Raw genomic sequence first — 13,503 nt, forward strand, 5'->3', positions numbered from 1 at the left:
TTCCTGGTGTCCCTTTCTGACCCAAATTCATAGACGTTCACTTCATACAAGAACCGTAATCTTCTGCAGCTTTGAGAAACCAGCCTGCCCAACATAACACAACTACATATACATCTTTTAGGTTTTCTTTATTTATATTTTTTTTAGTTCAAGAATTACACACTAGCCAACATTATTATATATTTACATGCTGAAACTGGCTGCAATAATTTTAAATTCAAGAAAATATCTCTTATGTGCTACTCATTTACAATCATCATTTTACTACCTCAAATATCCCAGAGGTTAGCAGTCCTTTTGAGAAAGACATGAAGATCTGATGCAATGATATCCACTAGTATTTTGCATTTTCTAGCCATTGGAAAATGTGCATTATGTGCATATAAGAAAGGCTACAAGGTCATTAGTAAGGCTGATGATTACTACATTATGAAGTAAATAGTACTAAGTAAAAAAAGATAAATCAGAACTGTGCAAAGACAGTACTAACAGAACCATTTAAACACCCATGCAAATAAAAACGTGATAGCAGTCAAATCATAGTCAGCTGGTTAGAATTAATCATGTTTCAAATGTTCTTTTTGTCTTCAACTGAAAGTAACAGGACAGACCATGAACAATACAGCCTGGTGAGTATCTGTCAAATGACAGTAACAGTGAAAACATACAAAATGTTATCAAATTGGAATAGATGACCTCATGTCTGAAAAACATTAAAAAAATACAAACCTTAGTATGAAAGTAGAGGTGAGATTTTCATTATTTAAGTTTCATTTTTTGTCAAAGCACTTACAAAGAAAATAATTTTATACTTATGAAATGTTAGTGTTGCATATTCTCGTAGAGATTATCTATTTCAATTTTATATTAATGGATATTTAAATTATTACTATTTTTACAAAGTAGAATAGGGCAGTCTTTTTAATCAACATTCCATTTGTTCCTTAAAAATTTGGACAAAGTTCCTAGTGCATTTTATTAAGCTTTACCTTTGGTGTTAAGCAGTGACTTATTAGATTTCCCTTTTAAACAATTTCTGGAGTGAAGATTCTTTGGCTTTGGGGAATATGCTATCTAACGACAGTCAAACAATCTTTTTTTTTTTTTTTTAAAGAAAAATATAAGTCTACTATTAGATACCATAAAAGATACAGATTTCAGAAACAGACAGACGCAATATGCAGGCTTTCTGTAATGAAATCACCAACAGCTGAATTCTCACTTACCCTGGATTCCTCCACCTCTCCACTCACTGGAGCAACATAAAGGTGCCTTACTGTAAGTGAAAACCAGGCCCTATTTTTTACGCTAATCCGAGTACTGAGTGCCAAGCTACTATCTTCCGTTGCCTGAACATTTTAACCATACAAAAGAATCAATTGTTCTAGCAGTAACATTGATGCAATGGCTATTTTACACCACAGTACCTTCTGTACTTTTTTATATCCGGAATCCAAATCTGTTTATGCAAAAGGGTGTTTAAATTACTCTGCTAGAGCACTGCAATTATTGTACTTAGTAAAAAAAAGTCACTAAACAATTACTGTATCTATTGACTGCTCATTTACAGCTTATTTAATTATTTACATAATTTTAGGACACATTAACCTAAACCATAAGTAGAATTAGCTTTTTGCCTTACCATAAAGTACAAATTAGAAGTTAAAAATGTTTAAGAAATCTGATAATATTTACACACGTTCAGCTTAAGTTATGGTTGCTCACATTGTATGTTCTATGTACACATAGCAAAATGTTATGATCACTACTGATATAGTATTATACCCTGGCCATCCCACCCTAGATTATTTTATAGAAATAGTTAATATTTTTGCCTTTTTTTTTTCCCTTGGTTCCCTAAAGAATTTGTTGGTTTTCAAAACTTACTAGTGGACAATGCTGTTATAAAAAGAGAGAGAAGAAATAGGCAAGCAATGTGAGGACTAGTCTAATTTCAGATGCTAGGAGGTACAGTACTATCATCATGTCAAACGGTGCAATGCTCCATACGAATTATAAGCATTGATCTGCTGATATAGAAATGCCCAGTTACCCTGTATAGTAAGTTGTTTGTGTTTTTTTTTTTAAATACATTAACCTTTTCTTCTCAAAAATATATTCATACACTGGTTGATGGTAGAAACAAAACTATTATTAGCTTATTCCTTTAACACGCCAACACATAAATGTCTGTGCATATATATACTCGGTACGTGTATATATACACACATATGTCCATATAGACATGTAGGTATATGTCCATATGCACATATAGTTGGAAAATGTTTAACATCTGTTCTCTTATGTTTAGTACTGTGTTATAATATAGAATTGGAACACAGTCTAATAATTACAGTGAAAATTAATTGAGGTTTAATTTCAATGCATATTTGTCTGAAATAAATAGAATTTTTTTTCCCCAGGTGTAAGACCACCACTCATTTTCTCTATGCATTGTGCTTTTGTACCTTACAGATTTTATGTCTTTTTTATATAGAATGAAAAACTCTCTGAAGAACTCTGTGACATGCTGTTTCTAAGACTCTGTTTTCCTCCCCTGGGAATGAGAAAAGAAATGGTCACAATGTCATTGCTTGAGTCTTTCTTCCCAGTCATTACACTGTGATAGGATAGAAACATAACATTCCTTATGCAAACACAGAAATATGTTGCATGAATTTTCAGTTCTGAAAATGTGTATCATACCTATTAGCAGTCATGTACAGTATATATTTACAGATTGATCTCAAAGATTTCATTAAAACTGTGCCATGTTATAGTCATAATTTGCCCATGAATTTCACAAAGATGAAAAACACCTTAATTGCTGGCTATTATGTCTAAGAGAACAATAAAATGTGCAACTATAATTATATTACAAGGTTTATCTAAATTACTAACTTAGATATTTTGCTTATTGAAACTAACAACAATTAGCACGATTAAAAAGATCTAGAATATTCATTTTCGGTCAATTCCAAAGTAAAAGCAAATTTATGCTCGTTTACCTGGAGGGTAGCACACATAGGAAACCCCGTATCGCATGTGTGTTGGCATAATTTCTCACTTTCACTCAAGTATCTCAGAAGAGGAGTAAGTGCTCACCTTGGGCTCGAGTCACACTTTTCCCTTGACAGTGTCTCGCCAGTCTTACCCCCATCTTTTTGTATCACAGTGTTAAGCCTTAGTACAAAATGATAGAATCCTTCTCTTTTGCTAATTTTATACATCACATTAATAGCCAGAAGGATGTAGTAAAAGCAAAAGTGCTCCTTCCCCCCAGATAATATATCTTTCCTAGTGACACCTGAGCAGAAACCAGACATTTTCTTTCACTCTCTGAATAGCGACATCAGAGAGTATTATGGCTTGTACTGTAACTTCAGATAAATTAATGTGCAGTTCTAGGATTCAGTCTCTGTGGTTTTCATAACAGCTGATGCAGTAAACCAATGTGGAGTCAACATATTCTCTGTAAGATTTTATATTTGACGTGTATCAACCACAAACGGGCTGTGAGCTCCCTGTATTCACACTATGCTTCTGTGACATAAAAAAGGAGTTGGCAGCAATTTGTGAAATGAAAGAAAAGCTTGTACAGAAGAATACTATAAGACTGCTTTTATTTATGATAATTGATAGCATTTTTAAAGAACAGACTTAGAAGAGAAATACCGAATTTTGATGTGGCTCCTTTTCTTAGAATTGGGAACCAATTCCAGCATGATTCATACCTATCAGTTGAAATTCCAAATGCATCTACAAATCTTACTGCGTTATGCATGAAATGCACTCAGAAACTAAGGATGTGAACAAAAAGCAACATTTTGACTTGGAAAGTTAACAGCATGATGAGAGCCTGCCTCTACGTATTGCAGAGCCTGAGCCTGGAGGCAGTACACGAACATACGCACAGATCCCTTGAAACCCACAGGTGCTGTGTCTGCCTGGCAAACCCCACTTCAGGCTCAAAAATATTCTCTCTGATTTGAGGCAGAAATAAGCATATGATATGCTCAAAACAAAGTCAGGAAATTGGCCTCTTAGTTCCCAAAATTGTTTTCCTCCCATCACTGTTATTCACTGTCAAACGTGGGAAAACCCCACAGAAACTTGTAATAAAATCACTCTTTTAAAGCAAGAACAAAAGATTCAAATAAAATATTTTATGAAAAATATTCTTAAGATCTAGCTTAAAGTATCGCCAAAGGAATACCTAATGGGGGAAAAAAGTATCTGCCTGAAAAAAATTCCTTTATTATTTGGAAGCTACTTGAATTCTAGGTTCTTTCAGAAATTTGTACACAGGTGAGAGGTAGCATAGATACAACAGATGTGGCTTTTTCTTCATGAAATATTTTGTGTCAAACAGTATTGGGGATTAAGTAAAAGCCATCAGGAATTTATACTTTTTATACAGTTCTTACAAAGTTGTTTGTTTGTTTTTTTAATTACAGAAAAAAGTTCCACAATAGACTAAATGGGAAACTCTGCTTCAGCTATAAAACTACTTTCTGTCTATTCTATTTCATCTGTAAGACTAAAGCTCTATGGGATGAAAAAAACCCACAAACCCAACCTTTTATTTAGAAAAGTTTCCTAAAGCAAAACTGAAGTTTGCTACTTTTTCAATGGAAATCACCCTAAAGCAGGAAACATTCAGGAGTGTAATTAAATTCTTAAAGTGATGGCTTACCAAATTTTTCCCTTTAAAACAGTGCATTAAGGAAAAAAAAAATCAAAAGCGAAACCATATTGCCTAATCCAGACTGAGAAAATACACAGTATTTTTTCTACTGAAATACATATGCTTGGACGGTTGCTGTTGAAAGAGGTATGATACCTTTAATCAAACTGGGTGTGAGGTGTTAAGCGTAATGACAGTAGCAAGCACAACACTGGAAAGATTGCAAACTTGGAAGAAATCACACAACTCCACATAAGTATTTCAGACTAAGGTATGTACTATAACTGACAACATTCAATTGCACGGTATATATATATGTGTGTGTGTGTATGTCTGTGTGTGTATATACACACACTTTAACATATACGTAGCCTTCCCTCCCCTTAGCCCTGTATTTTACAACTGCTTTCCAGCTCTCCCTACCCTAGAAAGGCAGGGCACCATTGGTTTCCTTCAGCCACCTCAAGAATTACTATTTGGCCAACCAATTTTGGCACTTTGGACAGATGGTTTGCTTTCCCCAACACAAAACAGCAGCGTATCTCCCCATTCAGAATTAATGCATTTTTATACCATTGCTACATTCCTCGATTGGTCACCACTACAGCCACTGTGACTGTGAACATGTGTTCTCTCTTTAAAATCCAGACAAAACTAGTGCTTTTTGCTTCAGTTTCTGTGCAAACACCCAACCCTAATATTACCAGTCAAAGGTTTAGTTCTTTCAATAAATAACAGGAAATACCTGAATATGGTTGGGAAACCTCTGACCATCATAATCTTGGAAAGATGATAGGCACTACTTGTTTTCAAGTTTACACATTTAAAAGGTAAAGTGTGGATGTTTCATAAGCACGATAACAACTTAGTACACTCTTCTAAGTGTAGATGCATGGCTCGGCTGTGCAGTTTCTCTGGGAATGGTATGTACTGCTGTTGAAACTAGAACTTGTTTCTCAAATGCTGTTGTACAATGTGTATCACTAAACTCAAATGGCCATTAAAAAAAAAAAAGAAAAAGACAATTAAAAAAGAAAAGAGAGTGAGGGACAATGAGAGAGAAGCGATTGTCAAAATCCTATGCTTTCACGCTCAAAATGCACTTATATTTTGAGAAGGGGATATGTCCATACTACAACTTAACATATTTATGATTTAGCAGATACAACCAAAACATTATAAAAACAGACCATAGAGTGGGCCAGCAACTAAGGTGTTTTAAAATAACTTTTTGTCCTGAATAGAATTTTTTCTAAGTCCCACTTTTGGCTGTACAACCGATTTGAAGAGAAATCCAGTTCTTGCTTCCTGCGTGGCTTTGTTTCTTAGTTCACATAGTAAAGCCAATAGACAATATTGAAGAAGGAAAAAACAACAGGGAAGAATATGCGCGACCATCTATCTATGGCATTTACATCAGTCAAGTCAGGAATGGTAATTTTCAGTTGAGATGCACGTCTCCGTAGCCTACTTTTCTTCTGTGCCACATGCCGCTCCAGGGCGTTGCGACCGAAGCTGTGCCGGGGTAAGCCAGCTTTCCGGTACTGGATGCTTGAAGTGTCATACGCCAGCATAGTGCTTCTAGGGTCCCCAAGCCCCATCACAGCCTCGGAGGCAGCCATCTCATTTTTAATTTCAAGTGTGCTCAGCAAAATATTTTCATGCGGATCCATCTGTAAAAAATAAGAAAACAGATTTAACAGGGAGAAAGAAGCGCGATCAGTTGCAAACTGAAGCCATGCTGACAAGGGCTAGCTAGATCTAACATTACTAATTCATTGGATGTCAGCCTGTCTAAAAGACTTTAAGCATAGCCATGACTGTATGTATTGTCTTTTTTTAAAAAACAACAAAACAAAAAAAAACTCAGGGAGCAGTAAGGCCAGTATATTACAATGGAGTAACCGGTGTTGCCCTAGCCCCCATGGTCAGTGAGCAGAAGCATACCTGGAAATGGAATATATGCTCAGCTCCTGAAAGTGGGATTCTGTCACTGGGTAGAGTTATCTGGGGCAAGTATTAAACTTTTCAGGGTTTTTAGAGGGAAATCAGATGGAAAAGGGTCTGATTTTTGGGGTTCTCTTCTTTCAAATCAAAGCTTCTGTTCTGAAAAAAACCTTCAGGTATTCACAAGGTGTCTCTGCCTCTCTGAAATAAGGCCCCGAGCACTGCACAGAGAATGCAAGCCTTCAGTCCCTGTGTCCCTAACAGGACTCCTGATTACTGGGGCAAAGGCACCCACAGGGTCTGGCTACATCTAAGTGAAAACTCCATTCCCCAGCGCTAATGAATTTTGTAAATACGGTGCATGCTGTGGAGACCTGAATGCCGGGATAGCAGAGATCTGTGATTTCAAGCAAGGAAAAACATATACAGAGTGTAATCACATCAAATGTACATCAACAGTTGTTTCAATGGGTACTTTTAGCTACTATATATATTTTTAAAGGCAGCTCAGTGAAAAAAATATTAATGCATTGTTGTAAAGAAACCCCTTAGACAATCAATGGGATTTCAAAGATGAGAAAGTAAATTCTGCTCTTAGGCAATCTGGAGTAGATCTGAAGTATGGTAGGAGAACTTCAAAATAATCCATTTATAGAAAACAAATATAAGGTTATTTAGGAAGTTCTAATCCTCCTCAGTCTTTCCTCCAAGTACATCTTTTGAACTGTGCAGTTACAGATTATAGTTAAATAAAAATACTTTAAAAGGCCGTAATAGCTAATGAGCAGCTAATTCAGCACACTGACTTAGTGATGCTAGTACAGATATACTCCAGGCCAAATACGAGATGAAACTGTGCCAGAACTCCTTTAAAAGTAACTCAGTCACGTTTTTAATCATGTATACAATACACACCATAGTTATTAGTGAAGGTGCCTTAACTGTGACTTCTGTGGGTTCCTAAACAATAAGATGGCATTAGTCTATTTTGTATTGTTTAGAAGCCAGCAGTCAGCAGCAGGTACCTTGCTGCACTACCCAGTATAGCATCGTATTTGCTGTTATTAAAAAAATCCCTACGTAATATTTCACATGGCACGGTGACAGAACTGGGTGGAAAACCCAGCCGTTTTTAGTAACATCCACTGCACAGCGTTATGAACTGGGAAGTCAGTTACTCACCAAAGTACTTCGGACCTACTGAAACACTGCCATTTGAGTGATTACATCTGTTCAAGTGATGCATAAAAACTGACATCGCTGAGATGCCAGATTTCCTTCCCTCTCTTCACCCCCCACCAATCTCTGTGAGTTTGCACCCCTCTAGTTTCTTTATATTTTAGTTTTAGATGAAATGTTGCTTGCTTTTTCAACAAAGCCATACAAAATATTTGAATTTTCTAGTGTGTCAGGGAATTCCGTCTTTTTTGAGAAGCACTAGAAAAATGGGAAAGTTGAGCTGGAACTCAAGAAAATATCCTTTAAGGCCTCCATAGGATGGTGTTGAGCATGGTGAGGAAGCACTGTGTGCCAGCCAGGCAGGTGGTCCAATCAGTTCTCCTCTGCATTAGACAAAACTAAGACAAAAAGAGGATTCTGCTACTGTAATACAAACTAAAGCAAACATATGCAAATCCTTTCAAATAGATCCATGAAAATTCTAAAGAGAGCTTTCAAATATTTTCTTATCATGAGTGGAGCTACTTAGAAAATTCTTCCATGATATTCGGGGTAAGAAAAAATTGGCTGTCATTTTTGGTATAATATTTTAGACAAATAGCAAGACTTTCAGTATCCTGGAAAGAAAAGCAATTACAGGCACTTGGCATTCATTGATCCCAAGGACAAAAAATAAGGAGAAAAAGAAAAAAAAAAAAAAAAAAAAGAAAGTATCTTACAAGAGGGGTGCAAAGCCATTTGGAAACTACATTTTTGATAGTTTCACATAGCCTTAAGAAAAGAATAAAAATTTTAGTTTCCATGACATCAGGGGAAGCTTGGCATAACATCCACTAATACAACGGTTTTACCCCTTAGCCCAGAGGGTGGGTTATTTTCACCTCAATGTTGTGCATGCTAAGATACTATCTTTGGAAAGATTTTAGTGCCAACAAATTGGTTCACATCTTAAATCTTCTTAGGATGAAACTACTTTAAGCATTTTATCCATTTGATCTGCAATGATATTAGAAATTTGAGTGCTGTTTACACACTCATATACTTTCAATGCAACACAAATGCAAGAAAAACCATTTTAGTCTACTATAGTCAGATACAGACAGGCTTTACCGACATGATATCACTCCTTCAGTTAACTTTTTGATTTGATTCTTTTGACACTTCTATTCTCATTTCAGTAAATTTCTTAACACAGCAAATTGTGGCAGATATCTCGTAATCTTGGCAGCAGTTAGTAAGATTAGCGATGCTGAGCAGAAAAAACATTTGGCAATATTTTAAACTACCTTCTAGGGCAAAGTGTCTTCTTCTGCACATATCACACTGATATCAGAGTTGGAGCACAGCATTTTTCAATATTTCAAGAATTTTTCAGAAGAAATAATGCAAAATTAGTGATGGGCGAACCTTCAAGTGTTAGAATAGCCAGGTAAGCACCACAGAGGTCAGGTGCTTCTTAAGCACTAATGTGACCCTCCTGCACCTGGAACAGTGGATTGACTATAACAAGAACTGCATTTTTCATGGTATTTTGAATTCCCAATCTGAAAAATTCCCCAAGTTCCAATCCAGAAGTAGAAATGAATGTGAAAATAAAAAATAAACAACAACAAGAAGAAAGAAAGAAATTAACCTAAGTTTTCAACTTTTGACAAAAGGTTCCTTGTCCGGTTAGAGAGAGCTGGGAGTGTTCTTTCCATCAAGTAGGTTCGCCCAACTCTAAATAAAACATGCTTTTGTAACTAAGTGAAGCCTGAGATAGAATGACAATGAATTACATTTATTGTACACAGCACCGCCCGTTCAAAAGGATCCCAAAGCGCTTTACAAGCATTAGAAAGAAGAACCACTTCACTTCCGAGTGAAGTGCAATGTGGTGACTGACAGTGCAGAACAATACACTACATTTTAGTCAAGGCAATGGAGAATGCTGTAGCCAATTGAAACTATGGGGTGGGTGAGTGGTGGTGGGGAATGTTAGGTAAGCAGAACAGTTACATAAATTGGTATTTGGCCAGGTGCTTGGGGTTGAGATGACCACGCTATAAAAAAGTGCCATGGGATCTTTAATGACCATAAGTGGTCAGGACCTGAATTTTAAAGTCTCTGAGGATACAAACATTAGAAAACAATGAAAGATACCTTTGTTGAATACATTTCTGGACAATGATATGTGCCAATTATTCTTCTGTCCTGCAAGTTAATAAAATCAAGACCAGATTCCTTAGAGATAAGGCAGCTATTATCTTTCATTTAAAATTAAAGCACTCTAGGGTAATAATAGGACAACTAATTAAAAGATATAGGGACCTCTAAGCCAACAATTAGCATCGGTATGTTCTGGCTTCAGAGGTGCTGTTACTGCCTTGCTCTGCTCCTCAAGGTAACATAACGTTGTGATGTAAATGTGTTTTTTCCAGCTGGTCACTTGACCAAGGAAGACATGATGATATGAAAACAATTGTTAAAATTATTCTGGGGGAAAAGTAAGTGTAAAAGTGGTTTCAGAAGGAGGTGGAAGAAAGTTAAAAAGATCTCTTGGTGCTGAAGGGTTGTTCAACCATAGAACTAGACTCTTTATGGTGAACAAAAGAGTTCAAACTTAATGGAGAAATTCCCAGGGACAAGAAAGGAAGGGAAGATGAATATGAAGAAAAAAGCAGCAGCAAGTACCATGGAAAGAAAAGGTGAAAGCAGAAGTGGAAGAGAAATGACTGGAGCTCAGCAACCATGCAAGAGGGTGGGGTTTTTATAAATCCGTCTTAAAGGTGGATGACAAAAATATATGATGTAAGTGATGTTCACTTGTAGGTCCAGGTCAACTGGAAGAACAGATGACTCTGGAGCCTTGAAAGAGACCACAACCTTTTTGTTGGCCTCAAACAAAGGGAATACAAAGGAAAGTGTAGAAATGTTACCATTATATATTCTTCCTGCTACCTAGAAACTCCAAAATGATGGCTTTCTTGAGGAATTCCTCTTACACCAATACATTAGCAACTGTAAAATACAAGGCAATTACAACTCCCACACACATACGTATGTACATTACGAATCGTCCGAGGATGACCAGATCTCTGAAACTACTAACATCGACTAAATCAGCATCTTGGTGATAATGCTTTACTGTTATTCCAAACACAGCTTTATAGTAGGAGGTATATTTATAGCGATGAATTGGAAAGATAGAATATTGACTTTTTCCTTCCTCATATACTGTTTATTTTCATCTATAACCTTCAATTACAGGCAGGTACTGATGGCTCATTCTAGGCAGAATGGCTCAGAAACCATGGATAAAATAGACAGCAGGGCTGGAATTTCTGATGGAAAAACCTTGTGAAACAAAACAGTTGTTAATTCAAAAGTTTTTGTTAAGTAGGGCTGCCATTAGTTAAAAGCAAAATACGGTGAGCTAAACCATGAAGGGAAAACAGAAGTATACCTAGTCTGTTAAAAAGATTAACACCTGAGATTAGGGCTCAGCAGTTATATCCTGAGATTAGGGCTTAACATTTATATGTCCTGTAAACCGACATTTTTAAGAACTGAGGGACAGAAATAAAAATCCCTTTTGCAATGAAGACCAACGTGACATGCCTAGACATATAATTTAATTTGTTATAGATAAAGACCTTGGTACTATCTATAGCCTAGCTTCCCACCTCTCAGCAGCTGAGATTTCCTTGGAAAACCAGTACCATCCCATTCCTGACTAGTCACAACATCTCTGGCAAGATTAGATGAAGTATGAAGTGCACTTTACATGTAATAGGGATCTTCCACCTCATCAGCAAAGTCTGACTTATTGATTGGGAACCACTGATGCCTGGGGACTGCACTGACTACACAAGACAACGTGCGGAAGGCAGATAGTCCTGTATAAGCTGCTGCTAGGTACACTCTGGAAGAAAAAAGAATTAATGATTTTCAAATGGCACCTGCTTAAAGCTATTACAGGCATTTTTGACACGATAAGCAAGTCTACTGAGATAAAGCTATATGAACTTATAAAGCACAAATGCCTGATGTTTCAAAATATCCACATTTGAAACAGCCCTAAGAATGTAACAACAGCTGCATTTCCATTGTCTGCACAGCACCAAATTTATCACCAGTAGCACAGTAACTGTTGATGAAACCATGGATTGGCTCAGACTGCATCATACACCTAAGATTTGGGTCAGGCTGATTGGTTTCAGGCCAGAAAATCCAGAGAAACTCTGCAAATTAAATCAGGGTTTTCTTTAGGATCTTTTAAAGCCTAAAAATCTAAGCAAAAACCCAAGAGACCTGTGAGAATTTAAAAATAAAGTGAGAGAAAGTGCAAGATCTGCTCACAGAGCTGCAACACTGTTATAACTACTTATAATTTGACTCCTAGGCATCCAGTTTTACCCTCTGATACATGTCATTCCTTAATCACTATCATTAGGAACACATCCACAATTTAGCTGTAAGGATTGTACGATTCTGGAGAAATGGTTGAAAACATACACTTTCCTTTGGCATCCATTACTTCCACACAAGGCTCCCTACTTAAGACATTCAGAATAAGTGCCCACATAAAATGAAAAAGGCTAAAGTATCTTTGGCTTGATGACATTTGAATATAAATCAAGAAACATGAACTTGTTCAAACTGATGCACAGAATCTAATGTTCTAAATGAAAAGCCAACAGGCAAAATAGGCAAAATCAGGACTGCTGTTTGAATTATGGCACAGAATAGGAAAAAATGGAGAAATGGTCTACTGATGTCCTGTCCTCAGCTTGAACCTTACACCAACATCTTCTAAAATACCCCAAAATCATCCCTGGGGTTTTAGGAGTAAAGGAAGATAAATAACCTTAGCCCACCAAAAAAGAAAAACAGAGTACACTGTGATTCTGTAGAAAAACATCTTCTCCTATTTCACTTTTGGACGAGATAATTCAGTCCAATGCAAACCCTGGTAAAGTGGAAGGAATAAATTATATAAGTAAGGCCATGATGTTGTACTACATGTAATTTCCATTCGAGTGCAGCAAATATAATTGATCATAAAAAGTAAATAGATATCTGATGCAGGAAATGAGCTCGTAACTTTACTTAAGCAGATACATTAATTTAATGGGACTTAAATATAAGGTTAGCCACGTTTTCAAGTGATTTCCTGTGAATGAGACTTTCACTCTCAATCCAAAACCAGAATCATGAAAATACGCATAAGGAGGAAACAATTTTGGTTTTTTTTTAACCTGCAAGAACTTATCACAGTGGTGGAGCTAAATATTAGTTAAGGAGAATTCTAACTGGGAAGTCTTCAAATTGGAATAAGGTTCGTATTGATGAAATTTGAAGGTAGTTGCCCTCCTTTCTGGAAATTTCAGGTACAGGTTTCTTTTTCCTCCAGAAGATTGCAAAACCCTCACTCAGATCAAAACAGTTCTTTGTAAGTGATTCTATCTTAAAAATCAAACTCTTCCATGAAAGAAGAAACCTCTCCTATGTTAAAGGTAAGCATCAACGACTTCTCTAGGAGAAAAGTTGAAAAAATAAAAAATTAATATCTTTGAACTTTCTGAAAGTATTTATTTTTACAAAACAAATTTTATAAATAATAAAAGGGGAAAAATATCAATCTTTCACTGAAAATTAACATGAAGGAAGCAATGCAGAACTGGAATTTTTAAAAATTCAGTTGCAAT

General features: G+C 36.2%; 1 protein-coding gene across 3 annotated transcripts in view; it reads right to left on the reverse strand.

The window, feature by feature from the left end:
• Positions 1-1,740: 1,740 nt before the first annotated feature.
• The window catches only part of GABRB2 (gamma-aminobutyric acid type A receptor subunit beta2), a 171,099-nt gene continuing 159,336 nt past the window's right edge, over positions 1,741-13,503 (reverse strand). For 2 of the 3 annotated variants that reach the window (XM_040604724.1, XM_040604725.1), the window contains 2 exons: positions 9,956-10,006; positions 1,741-6,360 (listed from right to left, as the gene is read on the reverse strand). In XM_040604724.1, the coding sequence (XP_040460658.1) occupies positions 6,013-6,360; positions 9,956-10,006 (399 nt within the window). In that variant the 3' untranslated portion in view covers positions 1,741-6,012. The remainder of the gene's footprint in view (positions 6,361-9,955; positions 10,007-13,503) is intronic. The other variant, XM_040604726.1, reaches the window with a different exon arrangement.

This window comes from Falco naumanni, chromosome 8 (assembly GCF_017639655.2).
Source record: "Falco naumanni isolate bFalNau1 chromosome 8, bFalNau1.pat, whole genome shotgun sequence".
Lineage (NCBI taxonomy): Eukaryota > Metazoa > Chordata > Aves > Falconiformes > Falconidae > Falco > Falco naumanni.